At 38.1% G+C, this 27,374-nt stretch overlaps 1 protein-coding gene and 1 long non-coding RNA gene across 2 annotated transcripts; both read right to left on the bottom strand.

The window, feature by feature from the left end:
- Positions 1 to 209: 209 nt before the first annotated feature.
- Positions 210 to 5,974, bottom strand: LOC140233624 (uncharacterized). The gene is made up of 3 exons (XR_011901554.1): positions 5,868 to 5,974; positions 1,321 to 1,448; positions 210 to 251 (listed from the first exon to the last, which is right to left on the bottom strand). It is a non-coding gene; the product is annotated as an uncharacterized lncRNA (long non-coding RNA).
- A 4,879-nt stretch (positions 5,975 to 10,853) lies between these two features.
- Positions 10,854 to 13,931, bottom strand: LOC140234257 (actin CyI, cytoplasmic-like). The gene is made up of 3 exons (XM_072314318.1): positions 13,797 to 13,931; positions 11,923 to 12,409; positions 10,854 to 11,371 (listed from the first exon to the last, which is right to left on the bottom strand). The coding sequence occupies exons 1-3, from the start codon at positions 13,929 to 13,931 to the stop codon at positions 10,854 to 10,856; spliced, it is 1,140 nt and encodes a 379-aa protein (XP_072170419.1).
- Between the last annotated feature and the right edge of the window lie 13,443 nt (positions 13,932 to 27,374).

The raw sequence follows: 27,374 nt of genomic DNA, 5'->3' as shown, positions 1-27,374 counted from the left end.
TATTTGCCTCCCACAGCTTCTCAACGAATGCCGCCCTCACGTTGGTGTCACACGGCAGATTTTTACTCCAAATACTGAAGATCTCCAGCAGGGGCATGTACGCAAATACCCCGTGGGCGCTGTGCTTGACAACGTAACCGTGCAACTCCTCTGGTGTGAAGCCCAACGTCAGTCCAATTCGAGTGTACATTGGTACGTCGAAATGAGCCCCTGATGTCACCAGTTTGTGCAACTCACTATCATCTATGGTGCTGTAAAATTGACCCCAAAAAAAAAAGATACAGACCAAAAGATTTCAATCACATGCACTATCTACTGGAGTACCTTCTCTTGAATTGGTGCATGAAATCTTTTAGCAAAACACAAACCTACATTCATTAGGTATTTCTTATTTGCTCTTTTAGTTTCATTGTTTTTGGTTTCCTTTTTTTTCTGACTGATATCAATTATGAACTTGTGCTAAGATGAGTTGCTTAAGCCATTTTACACGTGCAAATTTTTGCCAACTCCTGAAGTACAGTACTACTGGTGGGATCATGCAAGGAGAGAGGGAATTCCGCCCACATGATCTTGAAAACTGAACAATGAAATGACATGAAATTTGGCATGCATATATTAGGTAACTCAAGTGGAATGGACACATGGAAATTCATAATCATACAGTCATTAGTTTTTGATAAACTGCTAGTTAGGAATGCAAATTTTTCACAAAATAAAATGAAACTTAAACCTTTTAGCCCAGTAATGCGCTGAAGACCTCTTTTCTTTTCTTTTCTTTTCTTTTTTTTTTTTTTGCTTGTCAGCTGAAGAAACCCAGAAGTGGAATGAGAAAGATGAGCTGAAGACCTTTTTTTTTTTTTTTTTTTTTGGCTTGTTAGCTCATGAAACACACTTTTGAAAACGTGGTGCCAGCGGTGTATGTGACTACAAAGACTCCGTAAACATATTTCTATGTTCAAGCAATAGGAAAAAAAGACCTGAAACGGCACAAAGGAAGAATTATTTTTTTCAAAATGGTGTAAAATCATATGCAAGACTCAAAAGAAAAAAGTATAAAAAATATAAGTGTAATCTATTATTAAAGCGTTCACACACAAACATACATACACACACACACACACACACCCACACCCACACACGATTGCTGAATAATCAACAAAAAACCTCCCCCCCCCCCCCCCAACAGTATTTTCTGCTGTTTTGTTGATGGTAATACTACTCCTGTACTGCTGCCTTTCTGCTCCTGAATTAGTGTACAATCAGAGGTCCCAGCTTCATTTGTATGGCAAATAACAAGCACACAACTCAGAATATTTTTACCTGTTTGGCCCTGGATTTGTTTCAATATCTCCCGCCCTCAGAAGACGACTGGTCGTGACGCTAAGAAGATGAGACTCATCCATCATGGTGAGAAATGGAGTCTGACAGGTGAATTCAGGTGTATGATTCTGTTGAGTAGAAAAAGCATCACATTTGGCTGATAAACCATACAAGGGCTCCACTTAATTACCCAAACTTTATGCAGGCCCCCCCTTTTTTTTTTCGCCCAGAAACGAATAAAATCTTCACACACCTACACATGTACAACTTCCAAAATACTCGGTTCTGTGAATGGATTGAAATCCACTCCTACAAGACTATTATATTTCATTTCATACAAATGAAACAGCACTTTCACAACAGTTCCTGATTGTGTAATTACAGGTACAGCAATGATCTCAAACTCAAGCAGAACACTGGAGATCTCTCACTGAAGAGGGGTAGAATCTTTGCTATCTCTATATTCAGAACATGAAATCATACACATGAGTACAATGTCGTTAGGATGCCCATACTTCTGCATTACTTATGAACAGGTCAAGTTCATCACGTTTGAAGCTAGAAATGTTCAATGCTACAATGTACAAAGTAGTACATTTTTCTGGCCTGGTGGCAATACTATTCAATTTACCCTTGAAAGGATTACTGAGGCTTGAAAATTAACCCATTTACAATTACAGTCAAACCTGCCTTAGCGGCCACCTCTCTATAGCGGCCACCTGTCTATAGCGGCCACTGAAAAATCCCCCCGAGAGAAAAGCAATGTTATAGACCCTGTGTATAGCGGCCACCAGTCTAACGCGGCTAGCGGCCACAAATTTTGTTTCCCGCAGTAGATTTTAACCTGTCTATAGCGGCCAAAAACCTGGTGGAGCTGTTGCCGAGCCGATAATTCGGCGTGTTTTTCTGCTTGTTAGCCGTGCCAGTCATTCCTGGGCAACGTTCAGTGATCACCGCCGTTGCATTCATCACTTATTCAGTCACAATAAGGCACTAGTGACTGCACATGCTACATCATGTACTGTGCAACAATTTCATAAACACCGGCACTGTTCTATGCATGATACACACATGTGCACAATTTCATAAACACCGGCACTGTTCTATGCATGATACACACATGTACATGTATATATAGATGTATACAACGATGATATATGTTACCTGTCTATAGCGGCCACCTGTCAAATAACGGCCACTTTTCCCGTATCCCTTGGGTGGCCGCTATAGACAGGTTTGACTGTAGTTCCGAGTGTTCTCAGGCAGGTGTCTATGGGAAATGCGTGTAACAGGAAAATCAGCTTGTCCCCTATGGCTTAAAGTTTGAGGAAGACCCTTCCTGTTTTAATGAACTAATTCACCGAGTACCAGTTATATGAACTAGCAGGTTATGAGCTGAGCATGGCACACTTTAAAGGACAAGTCCACCCTCATATACATAAGGATTGAGAGAATGCAGCAATATTAGTAGAACACATTGAAAGTGAAAGTTTGAGGAAAATTGGACAATCCATTCAAAAGTTATGAATATTTTAAGTATCTGCGCAGTCACTGCTGGAAGAGAAGACTACTAGAGTGTATGATGTCACATGCGTACAACTATATAATGAAAATAAAAAGAGAATTTCACAAAACTTTACTTTTTGAATAAAGTGCACATTTCTTTGACTTGCTACTGACATATGTTAAGGGTAATATTATTCCCCCTGCCTTCTGAAAGAGAGAAGTCGAGTGTTCTTTTGTTATGCAAGAAAAATGGAAATATGTTGAATTTTCTTTATTCTTTCTTTATATCGTTGTACTCATGTGACATCACAAGCTATAGTAGTCTTTTCATCTAGCCGTGACTGAGGAGAAACTTCAAAAATTCATAACTTTTTAATGGATTGTCTGATTTTGCTCAAACTCTCACGGATGTGTTCTACTAATATTGCTGCATTCACTCAACCTACATGTCTATGAAGGTGAACTTGTCCTTTAATGTCCATGAAGGGAGGTGGCAGATCCTTTTCTCTCTCACTTAGCACCTAGTCCAAGCTTGAAAACAATTAAAGGGATGGTACAGTATTGGTGGAGATGAGAATTGGGCTTTTAACGTTTTTCGAGATACCAAGAAAACAGTTATGATATAGTACAGAGCATACCTTTTTAAGAGGAATTCAAAGTTTATTTGATGAAAATCAGGTTTGAAATGACTGAAACGTCCAAAAACAAAGTAAAACAAAGCGATGGTAATAAAGTGTGGGTCCCACACTTTATTAGAATCGCTCTTTTTGGGATATCTCAGCCATTTCAAAACCAAATTTTCATCAAATAAATGTTGAATTCCTCATAGAATTACATGCTCTTTCATATTCCATAAGAAGTTTCAGTTTATCTCACCAAAACTTTTAGAAATCTGAAATTAGGTCTCAACCAAAACTGTACGATCCCTTTAAGTCATGAACTGGGATGAAGTAGAAAAACTGTAGAGTGAGCTTGGAACAGCTGTAATGCCAGCCATATTACTACTGTATAAATGCTAACCGAAATGTTACAACAGTAGTAATAGTTAATACTAGTAGTAGATGCTGGGTGCAGGATTGTACAGTGTAGTGCCAGCAAGAAATAAGCCATTTTTTTATTACGTGAAATGGGCACGAATGATCAACTCTCACCAGAAACACAGGTCTACACCTGCAATCAATCTCTCAGGCATCAGGTGCCAGCGGCGAATGGTCCGTGTTGACATTCGTGGTACACAGTATTAAACCCCGGAGCGCTCCACCAATGTCCACTGCATACACTGTGGGAGTCAAAACACTTCAGGTTTGGGCTGGTTGCAGCAGGGAGGTCTTAGAGAAAAGCAAGAAACAAGAATCTCTCCTTATCTACCCATGCTCCATCTCACTCAGACAAATTATGTGCTCTGCCTCTATTGCAGGGCGCGTGCGGAATTTCAACTTTGACGGGCCCGTATGACGTCAATGAGTCGGATTGACTTGAAACTTGATAGAATTATTCTTTGACATTTTAGACATCCGATCCACTAAATGAATTGCTTTGACAACTTAGCACATCATTCTTCAGTCAAAAAAAAACCGAGCAAGGAGCAGTTCACTGTCCCACATCAATTTAAGTGGGTAAAATAACAGGACAAGCAAACAAAAATCAGTCAAAATAATTGTAACTCTTTTCACTGTATATGATAAATAAATAGTGACTATCAAACATGCGAAGACATGCAGCAAATGCAATTAGGGCCTATTTGATCCGAAATATTTCACATAAACCTGGCAAACAAATTAATGCATGAGAATATGTGCAGGATGATGATATGTACGTGGTATCTAGGCAGCTAAATGCTTGTCAAACGTGAATTGCTAATTACTTCTGCATTGGGCCATTGATGCAATATCCAATATCATGAATATATATAGCCCGACCAGACGCCGTGCAGAGCACAGGGCCGGGTCAGGGATACTGGGCTGTGTATTAAATCATATCCAATAATGTTCCAGGGTCAGGGATTCCTTTTTCAGTCCTGCTGAGGTCAATTTATTGATAACATGAACTTGAACTTGAACTGATGGAAAAACTGAAATGATTTCAAATTAACCTGTTAGCGGTATATTCCTAACGTAGTTGTTAGTGTAATTATATTAATAACCAATTGAAATCAAGAACTCAAAGTTAATAGGGTTATTTGGTCTCCATATCAAATTCTAGCATATTGAATTGGAAGAGAGGCTTTATATTTTGCAGCATCAATCAACTATACACAGCCAGGGCCCCGTTGCTAGAAACTTTGCGTTTAAACGCAACTTGCAACTGATTGTCAGTGACCATTCTGATTGGCTCAGGGTCTGCCCTATTAAGAAGATATGCATGCAACAATGATTTTGATTGGCCAGTGACAATCAGTTGCAAGTTGCGTTTAAACGCAAAGTTTCTAGCAACGGGGCCCCAGTCGCTGTATAAATAGCACAGCGTCCGGTCGGGCTATATGTACCATGAAACATTAGCCCGACCAGGACACAGGTGCCGCCCCGTGCCTCCGGGCTGGTAACTGTGTACAAGGAGCTAGGAGCGCCCGCCCCGCCCCGGCTATCGCAGTTAGACCACCGAACTAAAACATAGTGGAATGCGTATTAACCCATTAAATACGCAGCCACCAAAACTTGCTACCACCGCCATTTTGTTCGGTCAATTTTTGTGTCTCCGAAGCGCAAGACCATTGTCATGTACAAACGTGCATTGTTACGTCATAATCAATAGCCACTGGACGGCGTACTCTGCTTGCGCGCGTACCAGTGGCCCAGTCTGACCGCGCCTAAGCGTGCACTCCATATAAGGAAAAATTGCCCTAAGAAGATGGCGACGCAGCACGTTAATTTGGCTGCACGGTCTCGTGTATGTTGGGAATAGGGACACGCATTCCACTATGTTTTAGTTCGGTGAGTTAGACTTGCCCAACTTTTGGCAATTTTTTTTCTTCTTTTTTTTTTGTGTGTGTGTGTGTGTGTACAGAAATCAGTGACATTCCATTGCCCCTCATATACACTCACCTCACGCAACATCGACATCATGTGTAGCAAACCTCTGTCTGACAAAATCAGAGTAACGATAACACATTACGGAGTATAATGATTACGGACTCCATAACAAGTCGCCTGGCGCTGGCTGCTTTCTAACCTGTACCTGTACGTACTATACGAGTAAAAACTGTTGTACACTCTCATCACCAGCAGTAAATATTGCGCAAGTTCAGTGCAAGCCCGTAAACCACAATAAACACACACACACCCACCCACGTGAGGACAAGAAGTACGCCGCCAAGCGGCGGTTAGCGCAACCTGCATGTTCATCGATCGATTTAACACCCAAACGATCGATGGCTCCGTACAATATACATCTCATTATAATTTACCAGGGTTTTTATTGGCTATAGATTTTGAAAAGGCTTTTGATTCTATTTCTCATCAATTTCTTCTTCAGGTTTTGCTTTCTTTTGGATTTGGCCCGTCATTTCAAAAGTGGGTACAAGTTTTGTATACAAATGCTTTGAGTTGTGTTTTGAATGAGGGGGTTTCTACCGGTTATTTTAAAGTGGAGAGAGGTGTTCGACAGGGTGACCCACTGTCTCCTTATTTATTTATTTTATGCATGGAAATAATGGCGCATAGATTACGAAGGGATAATTCTGTACAAGGAATAAAGTTTGGAGAGGAGGAAATTAAATTAGTTTTATATGCAGATGATATGACTATTTTTATACGTAATGAGAAATGAATTTATAGGTTAAAGATGTTGTTTGAAGAATTTGAAAAAAGGTCGGGATTAAAGGTAAATATGGATAAGACTAAAGTATTATGATTGGGATTATATCAGCATTTGAAATTAGATACTAATTTTGGAGAAACAGTTGATTTTGTGAAGATACTTGGGGTTTTCTTTTCTTTAGACGAGATAATAAAGGAAAATATGAATTATAAAGAGATTTTGAGTAAGATAAAAGTTCTTTTGAATTTCTGGAAACAAAGAGATCTAACTTTGATGGGAAAGATTCAATTACTCAAAGTACATATTTATTCAAAAGTTATATATCGAGCTTCTCTCACTCCAGTTCCTAGGTGGGTTTTTGATTCTTTAGACAAATTGGTTTTTGATTTTATATGGAAAGGAAAAAGAGATAAAATTAAAAAAGATATATTGTTTTTAGATTATAGACAAGGTGGGTTAAAAATGATGAATTTTGTTGATTTAGTTAAAGCACAGCGAGTTATGTGGGTTAAGAAACTTCTTAATAAAGATGAAAATATGAAATGGAAGCAATATTTTAATTTTGTTACGAGAGATATAGGAGGAGAATTTATATTTTTGTGTGATTATTTACCAGCGCTGTTGAAAGTGAGAGCTCCATTATTTTATAGGGATTTATTAGAAGTGTGGGTACAAACGAAACAAATGAGAAGTAATGTTAGTAGTAGTTTGTATAGTGGTAATGTTATAATATTTAATAATAAATATATACGATTGAATAGAAGTTGTATATATGATGAAAGTATGTATAAAAATGAAGTTTATAGATTAAAACATATATTAGGAAATAATGGTGAATTGAAATGTGATAGATATTTTAGAGATTTAGGTCTAGGAGTTAAAGATATTCTTTTGTTAAGATGTATTTATGAAAATATACCGATGGGTTGGAGGAGAAATATGAAAGAAAAAGAAAAAGATATTTTGGAAACTGATTTTATTATAGGAGGGAAAACAATCGCCATTAGCAATTTAAGATCAAAACAAATGAATTTGCAATTTCTTAAGGAAAAAGAAAGTGCAGTATTGATTTTTGATAGAATTAATCAAAATTATGGGTTTTCTGTCAAGGAGATACAAAATATATTTTTAAGGCCAAGACAATGTACATTAAATAGCCGATTAAGAGAGTTTCAGTTTAAACTGATGCATGGTATTGTTTATACAAATCACCATCTTTTCAGGTTTGGTTTTACTGCAAGTAATTTATGCTCTTTTTGTGAAAAAGAAGAAGAAACATACAAACACTTATTTTATATTTGTGAGCATGTGAAATTACTCTGGGAATCATGTGAAGAAATGATAGAGAATGTTGAATTTAAAAATTGTACTTGGGAAGAAATTCTGTTTGGGTGGAAGGAGGATAATAGGGGAAAACATCAGTTGTTAAATCACATTTTAATTTTGGTTAAATATTTGATTTTTAAAAGCAGAGAATATAGAAAGCCGCCTACATATCGTGAAATAAAAAATAATATTTTAGAGGATAGATTTGAGGAAAAGAAATTAGCATTAAAGGGACTGTACAGTACTGGTTGAGGTAGATATTCATGTTTTGAACATTACTAAGTGAGATAATGAAAAGCCTCTTATGATATATGAAAGAGCATGTAATTCTAAGAAGGATTAAACGTTTATTTGATGAAAATTGGTTTTCAAATGGCTGAGATATCCAAAAAAGTGTTAATAATAAAAGGTGACATGCCCCAACTTTATTAGGATATCTTTGTTTCACCTTGTTTTTTTGATATCTCAGCAATTTCAAAACCGATTTTCATCGAATAAACTTTTGATACCCCTTAGAACTGCATGCTCTTTGACAGCTCATAGAGTAGTTTCTGAATATCTCGCAAAACGTTAAAAGCTAAATCTTCACCCCGACCAGAACTGTACACACCCTTTAATGAAGGGAACTTTAACCATTCATTTTAGTAAATGGGAAAATTTGAAAATAAGTATGGAAGGACCCGGAGCCAGATGTCCACGGGGAAGGGGGAAGGGAGGGAAAGGGTAGTTGGGAGAGGGAGGGGGGAAGGGGAGGGGAGGGGGGTGATTAACGGGAATATCGATTCCATTTGGTCGTATATCGATTTTATTTGGGTGCATATTGATGTGTTAAATATTTCTTTGTATGAAGCACCGTTACGCTGAAAGTACAGCTCCATTTAATATAAATACTTTTTTATATATATTTTTTTTTATGAATGCGCTGTCATGTTGAAAGGATAGATCCATTTGATTTTAATGAAAGCAAGTAAGCAGTGTATGTTGTTGTTTTTTTCTCGGTGACTTGTATTTCCTTTGCTAATGCACTGCTCCTGCTGAAAGTACAGCTTGGTTTGATTTAATTATAATTGTGTTTTGTTAAATCGTGAATTCTGTAATACATATGATTCGATTTATCATGAAATTGTATTGAATATGGAATCAATAAAAGATTATGGAAAAAAAATATTGATTCCATTTGGTTGTATATCGATTTTATTTGGGTGCATATTGATGTGTTAAATATTTCTTTGTATGAAGCACCGTTACGCTGAAAGTACAGCTCCATTTAATGTAAATATATATATATATATATATATATATATATATATATATATATATTACATTAAATGGAGCTGTACTTTCAGCGTAACGGTGCTTCATACAAATAAATATTTAACACATCAATATGCACCCAAATAAAATCGATATACAACCAAATGGAATCAATATTTTTTTGATGTTGTTGTTTTTTTCTCGGTGAATTGTATTTCCTTTGCTAATGCACTGTTCCTGCTGAAAGTACAGCTTGGTTTGATTTCAGTATAATTGTGTTTTGTTTAATCGTGAATTCTGTAATACATATGATTCTATTTATCATGAAATTGTATTGAATATGGAATCAATAAAAGATTATGGAAAAAAAACTGCCGTATCACATCCTCCATACTGTACTCAAGTGGCTCGAGTGATGGAGTTTAAAAAAATAAGGTGAATAAGGTGAGTTTAAAAATTTCAGGTGAATAATGTAATTTTAGGTATTGTGAGACTTATATGACTTTTAAAGAAATTATTAATCTAACTATTCTCCTGCAATTTAGATCAAACTTGAGATCATTTAGACTGTTTGTAAAGCTCATGGGTTTTTTATAGGTAAATAAGAAAAATGTTAAATACATATACTGCAGACATAATTTATATAGGAGACACAGAGAAAATACAAAAAAAAAAAAACACAACGAGTTTACATTGCATAAAATCCTTGTATTTACACTTAATACTGATTTTGAAGAGAGCGTCAACTTAAGATAGTTGGTAGTGATTAATCAGTAGCGGCAACTTTCATGACCGTAAGAACGAGAAAACAGATAAAAGTAATTTGAAAAACGAACCTCATAATTTTATTCCTATCTGTGAATTCAACTTTGATTTACTATGATAGCGTTAAAATCATAATCTTTTGCAGGTTTTATATACAACAATGGCAATCTTTTTTTTTCTGAACATAATGGTAATGATGATCATAGAAACAAAACCTCTTATAAAAGGTGTGTGGATTTGGTTAACGATAATGATAATGATGAACGTAATTACATGATAACCAGGAGTCACACAATGTTATTTTCGACATGAAAATGTTGTACGAACTTTTTCCTATGAGAATTGCAACCTTAATTTATAGTCAAAAATATAAAAAAATGGTATTTTGCCAGCATTACTTCCATCGTAATTCCTGTCATTATTTGATGGTCACAAACAGAACTCAGTTCATACTCCACTTGTGACTTCAGATGAATTATATCCAAGAAGAATATTCTACAACGTGAAAATTAGCTTAAAAGAAATATTACGCTCTTCAATGAATAAAAAAGTAAAGAAATGAAACGCTGATCGTTCACATCGACGACAACAATAATGACTGCAATGCGTGTACTCATCATATTTTTTCACCGTTTAGAGACAAATAAGAAATCATTATATAAGCGCAAGTAACTGATTTTGTTTTGGTGCGATAAATAGTGAGAATAGCGAGAATTATATTCTGCATGTGCGAAACTCTGCGCGCAGCTAGCTAGCATACAATATGAATGTCTGCGTGCAGTAAGTTCGTTGCACGCACTATCCGTCAAAAACAAAAACAAAATCTCTTTACGACAGAGATGTTATTCTACAAAACACGTTTACAAGGTACTTATAATTTGACAGTACATGTATTTCAGTTACAGTTCCCAAAAGAATTACTAAGCTCAGAAGCATTTCCTGTGAACGATGCCAGGTCCCGACTCGTCGTACTCCTGTTTGCTGATCCACATCTGTTGGAATGTAGACAAAGAGGCAACAATGGAGCCTCCGATCCAAACGGAATACTTCCTCTCTGGAGGAGCGATGATCTTGATCTTCATGGACGGCGGAGCCAGGGCGGTGATCTCCTTCTGCATCCTGTCGGCGATGCCAGGGAACATGGTGGAGCCGCCGGAGAGGACGATATTGGCGTACAAGTCCTTCCTGATGTCGACGTCGCAATTCATGACGCTGTTGTACACGGCCTCGTGGATTCCCGAGATTTCTTGGCCGATAAACGATGGCTTGAAGAAAGTCTCGGGAGCTCGGAAGCGTTCGTTGGCGATGGTGACGATTTGGCCATCTGGGAGCTCGTAGTTCTTCTCCAAGGACGATGACTTCGCAGCGGCCTCCATCTCCTGGTCGAAGTCGAGCGCGACGTAGCAAAGCTTCTCCTTGATGTCGCGAACGATTTCTCTCTCGGCTGTATCATTCAAGACAAAATTGATATTAAAGAATCACTGATGAGTTTGCAAAATCAAATAAATTCCAAAGATATTATCTGAGTTTAGCATTGCATCTAGAAAGTTTACACTTTAAAGAGTTTTATCGCAAAACGAGCTAATTCCATTTTTGTTAAGTTAAGATATTTGAGATTAAAGCTATTAAAAAAAAGAAAGTAATAAGAAATTTCCGGATGTTTTTAAAACATAACTTGTAGAATATTCCTTGTTATGTCACAAGTGAGGTATCACTGGAAAGGTTTAATCTATCTGATGATGGACTTACTCTGAAATGTTAAAAAAAAAATGGCGCTCCGTTCATTTTGAAATAAAACCTCTTCATTATTTAATGGTGTTGATACAAACGATTAATGTTTGAGTTCCATAAAGAAAGTATCAGGGACAATTTAATTAAGTAATTCCTGAGAAAGGATCTCTGATGAAGACTTAAATCACTGGTTGACGTCTGAAAAATAAACAAGTTGATTTGTGACAACGCTGGCATCATTGTGCTAACACAAGGCGTCCTTACCTGAGGTGGTGAACGAGTGGCCCCGCTCTGTGAGAATGGTGATGAGGTAATCGGTGAGATCCCGGCCTGCCAGGTTCAGCCGAGTGATGGCGTGGGGTAGCGAGTACCCTTCGTAGATGGGGATGGTGTGCGAGACGCCATCACCGGCATCGAAAACGATTCCCGTTGTCCGCCCTGAGGCGTAGAGGGACATGACGGCCTGGATGGCAACGTACATGGCGGGGGAGTTGAACGTCTCGAACATGATCTGCGTCATCTTCTCTCTGTTCGCCCTCGGATTCAACGGAGCTTCGGTAAGGAGTATAGGGTGCTCTTCGGGGGCGACGCGGAGCTCGTTGTAGAACGTGTGATGCCAGATCTTCTCCATGTCGTCCCAGTTGGTGACAATGCCGTGTTCGATCGGGTATTTGAGGCTAAGAACACCCCTCTTGCTCTGGGCTTCGTCTCCAACGTAGCTGTCTTTAGATCCCATACCCGCCATCATTATCTTTGATAGGAAAACACATCACAACAAAGAATTTTAGATATCTTATTTTCTCCAAGCGTTAGGCCTAACCAGGGGCGGATCCAGGGAGGACCGCAACCGGCGCACGCCCCACCCCCCCCCCTTTATTTTTTGTTGAAACAAAAGAAATAAAAAGAAAAAAATGGGGGGAGGGGTGCGTGCGCCCCCCCCCCCCTTTAATTTTGTAAACACGCCCCCTCTTTACGGAATTCCTGGATCCGCCCCTGCTAACAATGTGTGAATTAAGGATATATTATTGCATCTAACATTAACATGATGAAAACACGATTAAATTTCATTTTCCTACTGCCTTACCCCCTCTTCCTTCATTTCCCCCATCATTCGTATCTTTTATTTTTTAATCTTTCTCTTGTGGATATTGTCACATAACTTTTTGTATAAATACTTTGTTCGACAACATGGCTGTATCGTCAACATTGTCACCATCATTTATATTCATTATCATTACCATAATCATTATTGCTTTCTTTAAAGAATAAATATTCATGAAATCATCATTACCATTCGAAAAAAAAAAAGAAAAATAGCGCGCATTTTCTGCGTCAAGCAGCATTGTCATAGGGTGATAGACGCATTGGCCCGAATTCACGAAGGTGGTACAAATGAAACCATTTAAAAAAATGAAACCATTTTAAACATTTATAACTGCATTTTTGCCAGATGTTTGCAAATCTGTAAAGAAAGGTCACTCAGACACATTGTGGCTTTGTCCAGAGTATAAATAGTAACGGCCATTTATAGAGTCTGAGCAAATCTAGTTGGACACAACTATGGAAACTTTGATACAGACAATACACTGTATAATGTGGACATGATGAACATTCACACTATTATTACACCGAATTATCATATTCGATTAAGACCTTTGCATTATGCATATTAGATATCTTTTCTTATGATCGCAAGTATCTTATTTACTTTTGGATAAGATATTGTGAATTGATTGCATTCACGTAGCGTTTGAGTGTAGTTTTTGCCAGAACGTTTATTGATAATCACTAAAAATTACAAAAAGTTTCAATCTTTGCAGTGTTTTTGCCCTAGACTACAATCAGATTATCACATTGCTGATAAAATAAATAGCTGCTTGTGCATGCAGCCAAAACAATCTTGTGGGTGTTGGACGCGCCCGACGGATTGAAGCCGTGTGTCCCATTCGTATAAAAGCACTTTTGAGTGTCATTAATTTGGTAGAGTCCTAGACTTCACTTAGTCTTGTTATAGCTGGACAGTGGCAACAATGACAAAATTTACTAGACTGTAAATTAATACTCAGTTTATTTTCAATATCACACCCCATAATGCTTTGCGAATTAATCAAGCCCAGCAGATTAATTGGTCTGCATACCTGATGCCTTGGTCTGCCGACGATAGAAGGGAAGACAGCTCGTGGCGCGTCGTCCCCTGCGAAGCCAGCTTTGCACATCCCAGATCCGTTGTCCATGACCAGGGGAGTGATATCATCATCGGCATACTCAGTCATCTTTGCGGGTTTCAATGTCAGCTCTTTCAAGGAGAATCTAACCATAATAAGAAATGAATAAAGTATTCCCCGTGAATGTCCCACTTATCATGCTTATTGCTCGCTGTATGAGTATAGCCTATGAATATACAAAACTGTCCTAGACGTCACTAAATCCTACCATCTCATAGTCGCTAAATTATTCCTTGCCAACATAGGAAATCATGCATAATCATTTCATTATCCTTAAACGTGACCTAATCCATCATTACCTTTAGTCCGACTGGCACAACGAAATAAATTATTCAATATATTTCATAACCAAGTCTTTGATTTGTCAGATGTATTTTGCCTTGCATTCGCAGTTTGTTCAGCTAAACTGCTCGTATTTGTCATGATTATTTGATTTGTCGAAATGATTTGATTTGATTTGATCTGATCTGATTTGATTTGTTTTGTTTTGGTTTGATTTGATTTGATTTGATTTGATTTAACTTGACTTGACTTGACTTGACTTGACTTGGTTTGATTTGATTTGATTTGATTTGATTTGATTTGATTTGATTTGATTTGATTTGATTTGATTTGATTTGATTTGATTTGACTTGACTTGACTTGATCTGATTTATTGGTTCCTGCATTACCGTTGTACACATACAATAATGCTCGTGAATTTTGTACACATATACACATTATTGGTACCAGACATGTTGACGATCACGATATAGTGTTCTCTGCAACAGAGTTATAATTAAGTATAATTCCGTTCATATAAAATGTACACATGTTTGACTGAGTATATTCATGCAGGAGGCCTACCTTTAGAGCAATCATAAATTTCACACCCACATCTAATGTGCTACATTTGTATTATCATTTTTGTTGCTTGTGGTTTAACAAGAGATTCACTAATCGGAATGTTTTCATTGAATACACCATATTGGCATCTAACATCTCTTCTGGCACTTAATACGGAAACCCTGATCAGTTATCTGTTTTACGACATAATCAAGGTGTGGTATTACTTGATTTATATTGTATGCCTCAAGCCAGCCTAAATGAAATATAGAGGAAGTTAAGCTTACCTATAATTATTCCCACTAGTTGGCGATGAATGATCGGCGTTGATTGGATTTGAAATAAAGTCTCGCTGAAGCTCTCAAAAGGTGCCTTCACAAACACAATTTCCTCGATGTCGAGCTTTAATGAACCAGATAGCTATCCGATGCGCTTAGACGCTGTTGAGTATACGGAGATTAAAGCTGTCGAATGAGGGTTTGCAAGTGGTTGAAAAGCTGCAAGCCGTGCTTTTCTTTTATATCCTTCAGCATCCAACTTCTAAATTTCAAGTGCATGTACTCATGTCCAAATATGGGCGAATCACTCGTATTTGCTTGTCTTGAGAGCTCTGAATCACACGAGTGTTGTCATATCAATCCATTTCAATTATCTTACTCCAGGTATAGCTACGATAATTATTAATCTTCGTATCCTCATACACATTCATAAATGTTGATGACCTTCGCCCCAGAGAAGAGGGCCATGTGTTTATTCAGGGAGGATCGACGTGGACTTATAAGGTAATAGCTGTTTGACTGGCGAGTGCTGCCTTAAGATTAGTTGTATAGTAATGAAATAATAGCAAGGTCATGCATTTGTATGTTAACACGGCTGCTACCACTTCATTTGCCAAATTGACCCCAAGAGTGCACGCCATCTTGTTTACATTGGCATGTTTGATTTTTGATTAATCATATTCGACTTCTAACAACTTTAGTGTTCTTTGCAATTCCTCTCATAATCGCATACTTGTTTGGTTTTATTCATTTTTTTTTTATAGCTGAAGTGGAGACAAAGGTAACAGATCACCCAGAGCATTATTCTAAACCTATACTCCTTCATGATCACTCCTTACGTGAGGATTGATTCCATATTGGGTAATTCTAAGGGTGTTTCTTTCCACCCCATTTTCTGTGCCAACGCGGTGACCTTGTATCTATATCGGGATTGATATCGATAATTTGCAAGTCATTGATCGCCCTACAACACAAGACCCAATGACAGGAGAGCGGATAGGGGCCCTATCAATGCTACATACACATAATGTTAAGTGTACAACAATAATCATGCTCAATCTCATTCGTAAAGGACAACTTCACCTTCATATTCATGTGCATTCAAGCGGGGGGGGGGGGTACTTGCCCCCTCCCCCTCCCCCCCCCCATGACAATTTTTTGGGACAAAACGAGTCCCCCTCCCCCAGTGCCCCCTGTAACAAATAATTACTATGAACAATAAAGATACTTTTCTTGTCTAAAATGTTGTCAATATTTCAAAACTGAAAATGCAAAATTTTCGCCCCTAACGGGCGTGAATTATAATACACTATCAATATGCCTTATTATATCTATACATTACTTCTGAGTAAATTTAGTGTATAGATGGTAGCCTCACGTCCTCGAGTGTGCCCCTAAAACATACCTTTAGTAAACCTTACATTTTCCTTCTCTTGCTAGAGCAATAAGAGCACGTTTAAGCGTTTAATTATACATTTCAAACGAATGGCAAAGTGAAAGTGGCTCGCTCGCTCTGTCCGCTCGCTCGCTCTGTCCGTACGTATAGTAAAACGAATAATTTTCATAAATTATGATCTTAGTCCTTCGCAGTGTTTTTTTTTTTTTACTATGTTCAATTCCTCAGAAATTTGATTTAAAATGCTTTATAAACGCGACTCTTATACTCTGTTTTTACAAAAAGTCCCTACCGTGGGAGGGGGGTATACCCCCTCCCACACCCTCCCCACTCGATCGCTTCGCTCCCTCGCCGAAATAAAATTTCAATATTCTAGATCTAATTTTCACTGTTTGCTCGGCATGTGCATAAATTAATGTCTCATCCTTCTGGTCAAGATGATCTTGGACTACTGCTGTTGCGGTACAATTGTTATTTCTATCGTGCTTTTACCTCTTTCAATATTTTCCTATTGTTGCCATAAACTTCAGAAAGTGATGATGTGCTAGTTTGTTGGTACGTCTCGTACTAGTTATGATGGCCAATGCGTAGGCTATTGGGCCTACCTAGAGTGTACAACGTCCTCTACGGTGGCGGCGGGCCAGTCGCAGTCTAGGTCGAGTGTAGTACATGTACATGCATGGTTTCGAAACACTGCGTTTGGAGCTCAGAAATCGGCTCTCATTTGGAAAGTGGAAAAGTGGGGAGGGTAATTTGGCATCAGAATAAAGCTACAACTCTCTCAGTGATACTGCGACGATATCTATGAAACGAAGAGCCCAATAAATATTTTGTTCAAATGTAGTGGAAAAAAAAACACCCCGGCTACTCATTCTCTGCTTTTGTACGATTGTAAGATCATTTTAGTATTATCGATCATGATCGATCACTATCGTTCCGTTGATATAGCAATGAAGAATTCATATAAATAAAATACAATGCTTATTTCTAACATTGCAATTAGTACATTAAAAAAATCAACTACATCAATTATAAATAAGTACTTTTTATTATGCGGATATAAATACACATGGTCAGTCATAAGCAATGGCAACAATAATCTAATTAAAAAATAACCACGTAAAGAAAATATATTATTTATATATATACAACTTACGCAACATGAACGTTATCTTGACAATGTGTGATAGGACGGACGGATAACCCGAAAACGTCTCCGGTACACTTATTCTCCCAATAGTGTACATTATTTGGAAAGTGGTCGTGGAGGCTAGCTACCTTCAATTCGGCCACCACAAATCTCAAAGAAAAGATCAGACTGATGAGGTACATTTGAAAATTGCAACAGAACACCTCTATGATCATGTGCTACATGTGATGATTGAGTTTACTACGTGCTACATGTGTGCTACATGTCATGATTGATTCTACAACGAATATCTTCGTATCACAGATTTGCAAGCACAGAATACATTACAAAGCGTCTCTTTCCCTCAACTGTCCATACAGCTTCAGTACACGGTCTATGTGACAGTGCAGGGAGGTGACTCAGGTGGGACGAAAATCATGGCCTCCCCGCCTGCTGCACAGTGCTAGTGATGTATGTAGTTTTTTGGGCACAGACTCCTTTTACAACCGACAAATGTTTGTGCCTGGCCACTCGGAGAGGTCTTATAATACCAAGGAGGTATAGAGCCTACCTCCTTGATAATTAATACACATATCTCTGGTTACTGAACATGGGGCCTACCTACCTGTAGCTTGGGGGGAGGGGGGGGGGGGGGGTACGGACGGTGCAATGAATCACACGCAGTCCAAGTGTGGGGTGGGGCGGTGGCGGCGCTGGTGTAATGTATGTATTTCCATGTCATTGTATTGGACCAATGAGAGTTCTTTTCAATTGGCGATCGTGGTGGTGGTGATAGCTCCCCGTGCCATCGGTTTTTATTACTAAGGAGGTGGGACATCCCTGGTTCAACAGTAAGGTGGTCACACCCTCTGTTTTGTTTTGTTCTGTTTTGCTTTGTTTTTTAACCATTGTTATCAGGGAGGTGGAATCGGAGATCACGGGTACGCCAGGCAGACAATGCTTGCAGTGCAAGTTTGTCAGAACCATGATGGACATGATGGATCAAATTTATTTTTCTCATGGCAGCAATGACAAATATTTAGAGCTTACCTTTAGGTCTATCGGACTCGCCATAATATGGCATATTATCGCAGTTGATAGTATTATACACAGTACAGTAATTTCGATGTGAATGCCACTGATGAATATTAATGTTGATAACGATAAATTAATTGAACTATTTACTATTATGTAAGTCGTGACGATGGTGGTGCGTGGTGGTGGTGTGATAATGATAGGCCTATAATTACCTTGGATAAAGAGGCTGATCTTTTGTTTGTTTGTTTTTTGTGTGTTATTGTTGTTCTGTTTTTGTTTTTTGTTTTGTTTTTGTTTTTATTTTTGTTTTGTTTTTTGCCGTCGTAATGGTTAATTGTCTGTTTGTTTATCCGAAAAATAACTTATTTAAGGATTTTACTTTAAGATTTTCGGGACAGGTTGGTAATAAAACAAGGAAGGGATTACTCAATTTACAAGTAATCCATGTGTAGGCCTATAACAATAAAGGACTTTTTTTTTCTTCTTTTTGAAGGGACTCATTATCTTTGGTAGGCTCTATCATGGGAGATATTAGACGACGCAATTGCCTTGGCGATCCTCAAAGTCATTGCACTGTTGGCCAGCGTCTACGACGGAGGCAGTGACGGCTGGGCATCAGATAATTTGAGCTATGTTTTGACGGTCCAGGAATCTAATATCGTAAATTATAATCATGAAAGGGTGAAAATCATTCACTGAGTAGGCCTGTTGGCACGATTGGTGGAAATGAGCCGTCCCCGAGTGCGTTCTGCGAGTGCTCTCCTTATTGTTGTTGTTCTTATCATTCTTCTACTTCTTCTTCTTCTTGTTCTTCTTCTTCTTATAATAATAATAATAATAATAATAATAATAATAATAATAATAATGATAATAATAATAATGATAATACTTATTATTATCATCATCATCATCATTATTGTTATAATTATTATCATTAATATTATCACTACTACTACTACTACTACTACTATTACCAACTACTACTACTACGGTTACATGTGGCTCGTTATTCCGAAGGTTCGTTATTCCGAAGGCTCTTTAGTCCGAAGATTTATTATTCCGAAGATTCGTTTATTCCGAAGGTTCGTTTTTCTGAATTTCATTTTCGGATTAACGAATCTCCGAAATAACGAACCTTCGGAATAACGCCACAAATGTTCGGATTAACGAACCCTTTTTCATTTTCGGATTAACGAACCTCTAAGTTATAGGGAATTTGTGTGTTTCGGATTAACGAACCTTCGGAATAGCGAATCTTCGGAATAACGAACAGCACCCACTACTATACTTCTACTACTACTACTACTACTACTACTACTACTACTACTACTACTACTACTACTATACTACTACTACTACTATATTATCATCAGTACCATGATATAATCATTTTTGCTGGTAATATCATATTGATGTCCTATACGTATGTGCACTGGACTTGTAGTTGTCGCTGCCTGGTATTATCTCCTATGGCGACCAGGGATGACATAATAGCGCTTTGTATCCAGTTGAAAAGGCGCTCTATAAATGTCTACTGTTATTATCATTACCATAACTCATTATTATTACATTTAGCATCGTTATCATAATAATCATCATTACAAACATTTTAACTACGTCACAAGGTTCATGTATAATTCAGTATTTAAAACAACTCAAGATTATGCTGCTGTCAAATCTCGGAAAACCGTTTTACTACAACCCATAAATCCCTGCAGGATTTTCGTGCGTTTTGGTTTTGCTTGCTTGTTTGTTTGCTGCAAAAATTATCATCATGCAATCATGATATTATTAGCAAAGTTTTTTTTTTTGTTTTTCCATAATCTTTTATTGATTCCATATTCAATACAATTTCACCGTAAATCGAATCACATGTATTACAGAATCCACGATTCAACGAAACACAATTATAATAAAATCAAACCAAGCTGTACTTTCAGCAGAAACAGTGCATTCGTAAAGAATATACAATGCACCGAAAAATAAAAACATACACTGCTTACTTACTTTCATTAAAGTCAAATGGAGCTGTCCTTTTAGCATGACAGTGCATTCATAAGAAAAAAAAAATATTTATATTAAATGAAGCTGTACTTTCAGCATGACAGTGTTTCATAAGAAAAAAAAAAATATTTAACACATCAATATACACCCAAATAAAATCGATATACAACCAAATGGAATCGATATTCCCTTTAATCACCGCCCCCCCCCCTCCCCCCTCCCTCTCCCAACTACCCTTCCCCTCCCTTCCCCCTTCCCCGTGGACATCTGGCTCCGGGTCCTTCCATACTTATTTTCAAAGTGCTGCAGGAAATCGATCCCAAAATGATGCCAATATAAAAAGAAAGATATGACTTTTGATGAGCTAAAAATAATGTGCTGCCGATTCCCTTAGCAGTAACTGTAGAGAGAGGCTTTTTAACATTTGCACTTAAAGGTCCTATTTGCCACTGGGAGCAGTGATTTAAAAGATGGTCAAGAAATCACATTTGATGCATAATGTGTAGGTCAGTTGTATCATAAACTTCCTATCACATAAAAAGTTTCATAGTAAAGCCTAAAATATAACGAGTTTTCACTATTTTTCTCGATAAAAACCACTGCTTTAGACGGTTAAGTCTGGAAACATTTTTATTATAAGTATTGTTCACAGTTTGTATATTAAACAATACTTAAACATAAATTATACTGATTCAAATTTTTACATTGGTTGTTTCTATTCCTAACTCACTTTTTAGAACGATTTTGAAGCACTAATGCTGAGTTATAGTTCGCAAAAACCGATAAGTCCATTTTTGAAGATTTTGAAGTACGGTCTCTGTCATAAAGCTCAAAATAATACCTTTATTGGTCACTAGATAATAATTAAGGTATATTTTTTATGGTCAAAAGAAGCAAAAATTTCCTTATTATTCTCTTTATTTTTCTTGACCTTAAATCGCATATATCTCTATTTGGCAAATATGGACTTATCGGTTTTTGCGAACAAACTCTTCAAATGGTAAATAATAATAATAATGATACATACAATTTCTATAGCGCCGTTCTCCACTTTGATTAAATGCTCAAGGCGCTTTACAATTGTACATCAGAGCAAACAGACTGAAGATACAAGTACATCATCGTAATAGAAGAAGATGAAGAAGCAGAAAAAAAAAGACATGAAAGTCTGTCTTCAAAAGACACTGGTCTTCAAAATGCACTGCTAAACAAATAGGATTTTAAATTACTCCTGAAAGATGTTATAGAGCTTGAGTCTTTATTATTATTGAGTCTAAATTATTATTATCATTTGATTTGATTTGTTTCCATGTCCAAATAATAAGAAATAATTGCAGATTAGCATAATGAACGTAATATAAACCTAATACTTATATAGGTGGTATTATAAAGAATTCAGAAAGGGCCCAAAGATAGTTATGTAGGATTTTTTTTTTTTTTTTTTTTTTGGGGGGGGGGGGGGAAGGTCCTTTGTATTTTGTGTCTTGTTTTGGTTCTCAATGCTCCCTGTACTGCGGCTGCACAAAATATTAAGTGCATGGATAGTATATCCTCAGAATCTACAAAATGTATAGCTGTATTATTATGTTCGTGCTGATTACCGAATACAGTTTGATTTGTATCCTTTACGTAATTTTTCTTCCTCTAATATTGAAAAAAAAAGAAGTACAAATTAACTCCACAACTTTGATTGGCAGACTGATCCTATTGCAAAAATCCAAATTTTGATTGACTGTAGGAAGATACACCATCAGTTTTAGTGAGTCAATGAAGTCCGCTCGCATGGCCTTTGACTACACACAACGTAACATGTCCCCGGTTAATTCGCTGCATGCATGCGCGCCACAGTAATATCATACGCGGCCGTGAATTTACTAATCGATTGTGCGTTGATAGGAAAATGGTCGATCATATTTTCAGGCTTATCACTCAACATAATAGTCATATAAATCATTTTTAGAGATGATCACAGGATTGCAACATTTCACTTTTCTCTTTGCAATAATAAACAAAAAACATATTCAAAGACAGCAAATTCTATAACGATATGAGTAAGGCCTAAACATGAAATGGCTAACATCTGATACAGGGATGTAGTATACATTCTGTGTTTAGACAACCACTCATATGAACAGAATTCCCAATTTCTTTAACCGGATATCATCACGAACATTTAAATTGTCCTGAATATACCTAAAGGTGCAGTGTCGCGTGGCCCCGGACGCCGTCGGGAGGCTGGTGGCCCCCGACGAACCGGGAGCCTGACCTGTACCTGACTACTGTGTCATTCGGGGCATATTCGCGCGACTGAAAATTTTTCAGAGTGTGGTTTCAAGGGAAACTCCCTATAACCACCGAAAATCTCGAAAGAAAGACCTCTCCTCTTAAACGGCATCACTATGTTGTCACAAATGTACACACTAGTAGTTATGTACATGTACATGTTTAATGTATCAAGGCTGTATGCATGGTTGTTTAATGTGTACATTGTATGTACACAGGGTGACCAGATTAATGTAGAACATTCTATATGATATAGATATAGTACATACAGGCTGACCAGATCAGTGGAGAATTTTCTACATGGTATACAATGTAGCTACAGTACATGTATGCATGTGACAGGAAATGCATTATAGCTCACTCAATCTAGAATGATTTAACCCATTCCAGAAAATTCTAGGAAGTGCTGGCTGAGTGAGGCACTGCCCTTGTAGCCCAATGTGATTGGTAGTTAATTTTGGCAATGATGTTATGCACATATTAGGCAGTGAGTCATTCAGGATTCCTGGAATTTGGACTTGCTAGTATGTTCAGGTATGTGGCCCCAGGTTGGAGAAAATTACAGAATGTACTAGAAAGGGGTGAATGGATAGTATATAAGCAGGAGAAATTCTGCAGTAGGCAGAGTACCTAAACACCTCTGCTCTGAGAGTTACGTCACTTCTGGCTCTGAAGCGACTTGTTATAGTCAGTCCTGTGTTACCTGCTGACCTGCTATACAAACTGTGTTTGTGGAGATAAGGCCTGGGAGACATTTTGCCTGCAGAGAATTAATTTGCCTACATTGGGGATAGACTCCATGTTTTAGTGTCAACGGACATTGTTACGGCAAAGCTGTGACGGGCTGGATTCCTTGCTGGACATTATAAAGTGAATCATCATTCAACGCATCAACTGGACGTGGTCGTCATAACGTTTGGATTCTGCACGTTTTGCTGTGGACTATATATCGTGGACTTTACCCTGGATTTATAACGTGGATTATTGCAACCAGTGCCTCTGGAGTTACGTCGGAGGAATCATTCGCAGGGGCGGATCTAGCTTTTTATAAAGGAGGGGGTTGGGGGCGGTATGCGAGGGAGCGTAGCGACCGAGCCCGAGCGAGCTGAGCTTGCGAGGGGGGAGGGTGGTGTCCCCCCTCCCACAGTAGGGAGAATTTTTGAAAATCTGTGTGTGAAAATGGCGTTTTCTTGCATAGAGGTCATTGCCATAAATAGAAAAAAAAATAAAATTACAAGTTAAAAATAAAGATAAGATTTTAAAAGAATGGTCCCCGGATTTTTTTTTTTTTTTTGATTTTTTGATTTTTTTTTTTTTTTTTTTTTTTGGGGGGGGGGGTTGCAACCCCCCAACCCCCCCTCTAGATCCGCTTCTGATTCGTCGGTGCGTCAAGGATCATTCATCTGTGCATCGAACATCGTATCTGGACATTCTCAAAGGATTATTTGATTTCTAGGGATATTGCATATAATGCGTGTAAGTGATTCCACTACCGATTTATAATTGTTTTTATTGATCATTATTGTACTGATGTGAAAACCGATTACGAGTCTGTACCCACAATACCACTGTTAATAAACCGCCTGCACATTAGTTGATTGTTTCTTTTGTGCGATCATTCTCAGAGTGATTTTGGTCGTAACAATGTATACAAACACAAAAAGCTAGGGAACATCCAGTTCAGCCAGGGGAGTCGAACCACCGACCTAAGACTGACAATGTGCCACTGAGCCACAGCCTATAACTATTATGGGTGATCAGAATATTAGATGAGAATTGGATAACAACAAAACTAAATTAATCGTTACAATAATATAATGATTATGCTCAGTATAGTAATTGTACAACGTACCTGTGTTTTAATTAGTACATTTACAGTGTTTTTATTATGTCATCGATATCATTTTACAGTAATCCAATATCATCACTGTCACTTGTATTTATTTGTTGAACAACATTTCTTCTTCTTTTTTTCTTTTCTTTTTTTTTCAACTCGAGGAAAAGAGTTTGGGGCTATTTCATCCTCTCAGTATGACAACTCAGCGCAATTGCAAAGACTGGCAAATATCACGTATAGGCCATCATGTGCTTTCTGCTCAGAGCCCAATGTCACTCATACACGTATGACACAATTACGTCTCAGTTCTTTTTTTTTGTTTGTTTCTTTGTTTGTTTGTGGGTTACCTGTCAACTGCGGAGTAAAGATGTTCACACATGCACTGATCTGTTCCATGATATAGCATTTATCGTCATGCATCAAAAATAATGTTCGATCAATGATTTAAGATGCATGCAGAAACTGATCTGTTCCTTCTGGATGTTTATCATTCCTACATTTTACTCTTCAAAATACTTTGCACGTAATGCATTTTAGACTCCTGTGTATCATAAATGATGTTTGTGATTATGCCTTTCATCTTTCCAGAAGAGAAACATGAGTTTTCCGAACAGAAAAGAAATGAAGATTTGAATAGAAGCGTGACCTATTGCCATCTTTCCAAAATATATATCGTTATGAATGTAATAGATATATGACCTATACTGCCATTTATTTCCACTGTGTACTCCGTCCACGAACAATTAGTTTTCTTCATCCCTTTCAGAGACCCTTTTTTTTTACATTTTCCTCTTCCAACTCAAAGGAAGATGTTGATAGATTCCTAAACCTATAAAGGTAGGCCCTACATAAAACCAGAATCACCAGGGCGGTGAGTTGGCTCAGTCGGTAGCACGTCTGCCTCACCATCACGCGGTCCGGGTTCGAACCCGAGTTTGGACTGAGCAATGTTGTGTGTTAGCATAGCATACCGTCCCCTCTAGCAAGAGACAAAACACTCTGTTCCCCGGATAGGACATAAAATGGAGGTCCCGTGTACGAGAGAGTAACAACTAATATATGCACGTAAAAGATTCCGCTTCATTCATTCATCGCAAAGAGCAGGGTGTCTAAGTTAGTGCTTTGAATACATTAATGACTGCAATTTAATTTTTTATCATAACGGATCCAGGGGTGCCCTGATTGGGGGAGGGGGGGGCGGTTGCGGTGACGCAGAGGAGGGAGATTGTCCACATTTCCAGCATTTTCTCGATAAATCTCATGACAGATTGTCACCAAACTTGGCAGAGAGCATCAACGGTGATAGGGGGGGGGGGGAGGAGATGAAGTATCAGATCCCTAATCTCTGGGATTTTTTTAATTTTTCTGTCAAACCAGAAAAGATAAATGTAAGTTAGTGATATGAAGACATTAATGACTAAAAATTTCATGTTTGATTATGGCGGATCCAGGGGTGCCAATTGGCACCCCTGGATCCGCCATAATCAAACATGAAATTTTAGTTCCCCTCCCCCCCCCCCCACACCCCCAGTCTTAAGACTGGGGGTGGGGGGGGGAGGGGGATTTTCCACATTTTCAGCATCTTCTTTAAAAATCTAAGACGGAGTTTTATCTAAGTTGGCAGATTAGCATGTTTATGGTAGCATGATCTTTATGAGCCCCCCTCCCGCCAAAGGAGGGGGGGGGGGGGTGAAGCCTCAGAGTCCCTAAACTCTGATTGTTTTTTTCTTCTTCTGTCAAACCGGAAAAGATAGAGGTAAGTTAGTGCTAGTGAAGACGTTAGTGACTGAAATTTCATGTTTGATTATGGCGAGTCCAGGGGTGCCCAGATTTTTTTTTTTTTTTTTTTTTTTGGGGGGGGGGAGGACATTTTCAGCATCTTGAAAAATCTACAAGGATTTTCACAAAATTTGGCATACTGGATTCATTTTATGGTGATATGATCTTAATTGAGAAAATGACCCCCCCCCCCACACACACACACACACATACACCGCTGAAGGGGGGGGGGATGAAGCCTCAGAGTCCCTATAAACTGTGGAATTTTATCTTCTTCTGTGGAACCAAAAAAAAAAAAAGAAAAAAAGATAGAGCTAAGTTAGTGCTATGAAGAAATAGAAATAGAAATTAATGACTGAAATTTCATATTTAATTGTGGCGGATTGAGGGATATCCGGGGGGGGGGGTAGAGTGAGGGGAAGGAGGGGGATTTGCCACATTTTCCGCATCTGTTTGAGAAATCTTCGACGGATTTTCACCAATATTATTGTGGGAGGTAGCATCTCCAGGGTAATAGAATCCTACTTTGGTCGAAGGGGCAACAAGTCCAATTTGTTCCCTTTCCCCAAAGCGGGGGCTAAGGCGAGGGTAGCCACCACGTTATAAGCAGACGTGAAATTTCATCAAAGTAGGCCAACCTCCCAAAAAATGTGATAAAATTGTGTTCTATTACTCTTAATTGTACAGAAAATTTCTTCAAATATGTAGGCACATTCCTTTTGTCATGCGTAGGGTTTCCAAGAAATACCTGAAATTCTGAATTCCACCCGAAAGACCCCATCCCCTCGTCTCGGCTCTTTTCGAGGGGCTGAGATAGGGGTGGGGGGGGGGGGGGTCCTTCTCCTCCCACCTATGGGGTTAGGGCGGTGAAAATTCGTCATAGATATTTTTTTTTTCTTAAGAAGATGGAGAAAATTTTGAA

The sequence above is a fragment of the Diadema setosum genome, chromosome 10 (genome assembly GCF_964275005.1).
Source record: "Diadema setosum chromosome 10, eeDiaSeto1, whole genome shotgun sequence".
Classification (NCBI taxonomy): Eukaryota; Metazoa; Echinodermata; class Echinoidea; order Diadematoida; family Diadematidae; genus Diadema; species Diadema setosum.
The sequence above is the reverse complement of the archived record's forward strand: the minus strand, read 5'-3'. Positions and strand labels throughout refer to the sequence as shown.

Coding starts and splice junctions, on each gene's coding strand:
- LOC140234257 (XM_072314318.1), bottom strand. CDS start 13,931: ATGACTGAGTATGCCGATGATGATATCACTCCCCTGGTCATGGACAAC. Junction 12,410..13,796: donor TCGGCAGACCAAGGCATCAG/GTATGCAGACCA, acceptor TTCCTATCAAAG/ATAATGATGGCGGGTATGGG. Junction 11,372..11,922: donor CCACTCGTTCACCACCTCAG/GTAAGGACGCCT, acceptor TGAATGATACAG/CCGAGAGAGAAATCGTTCGC.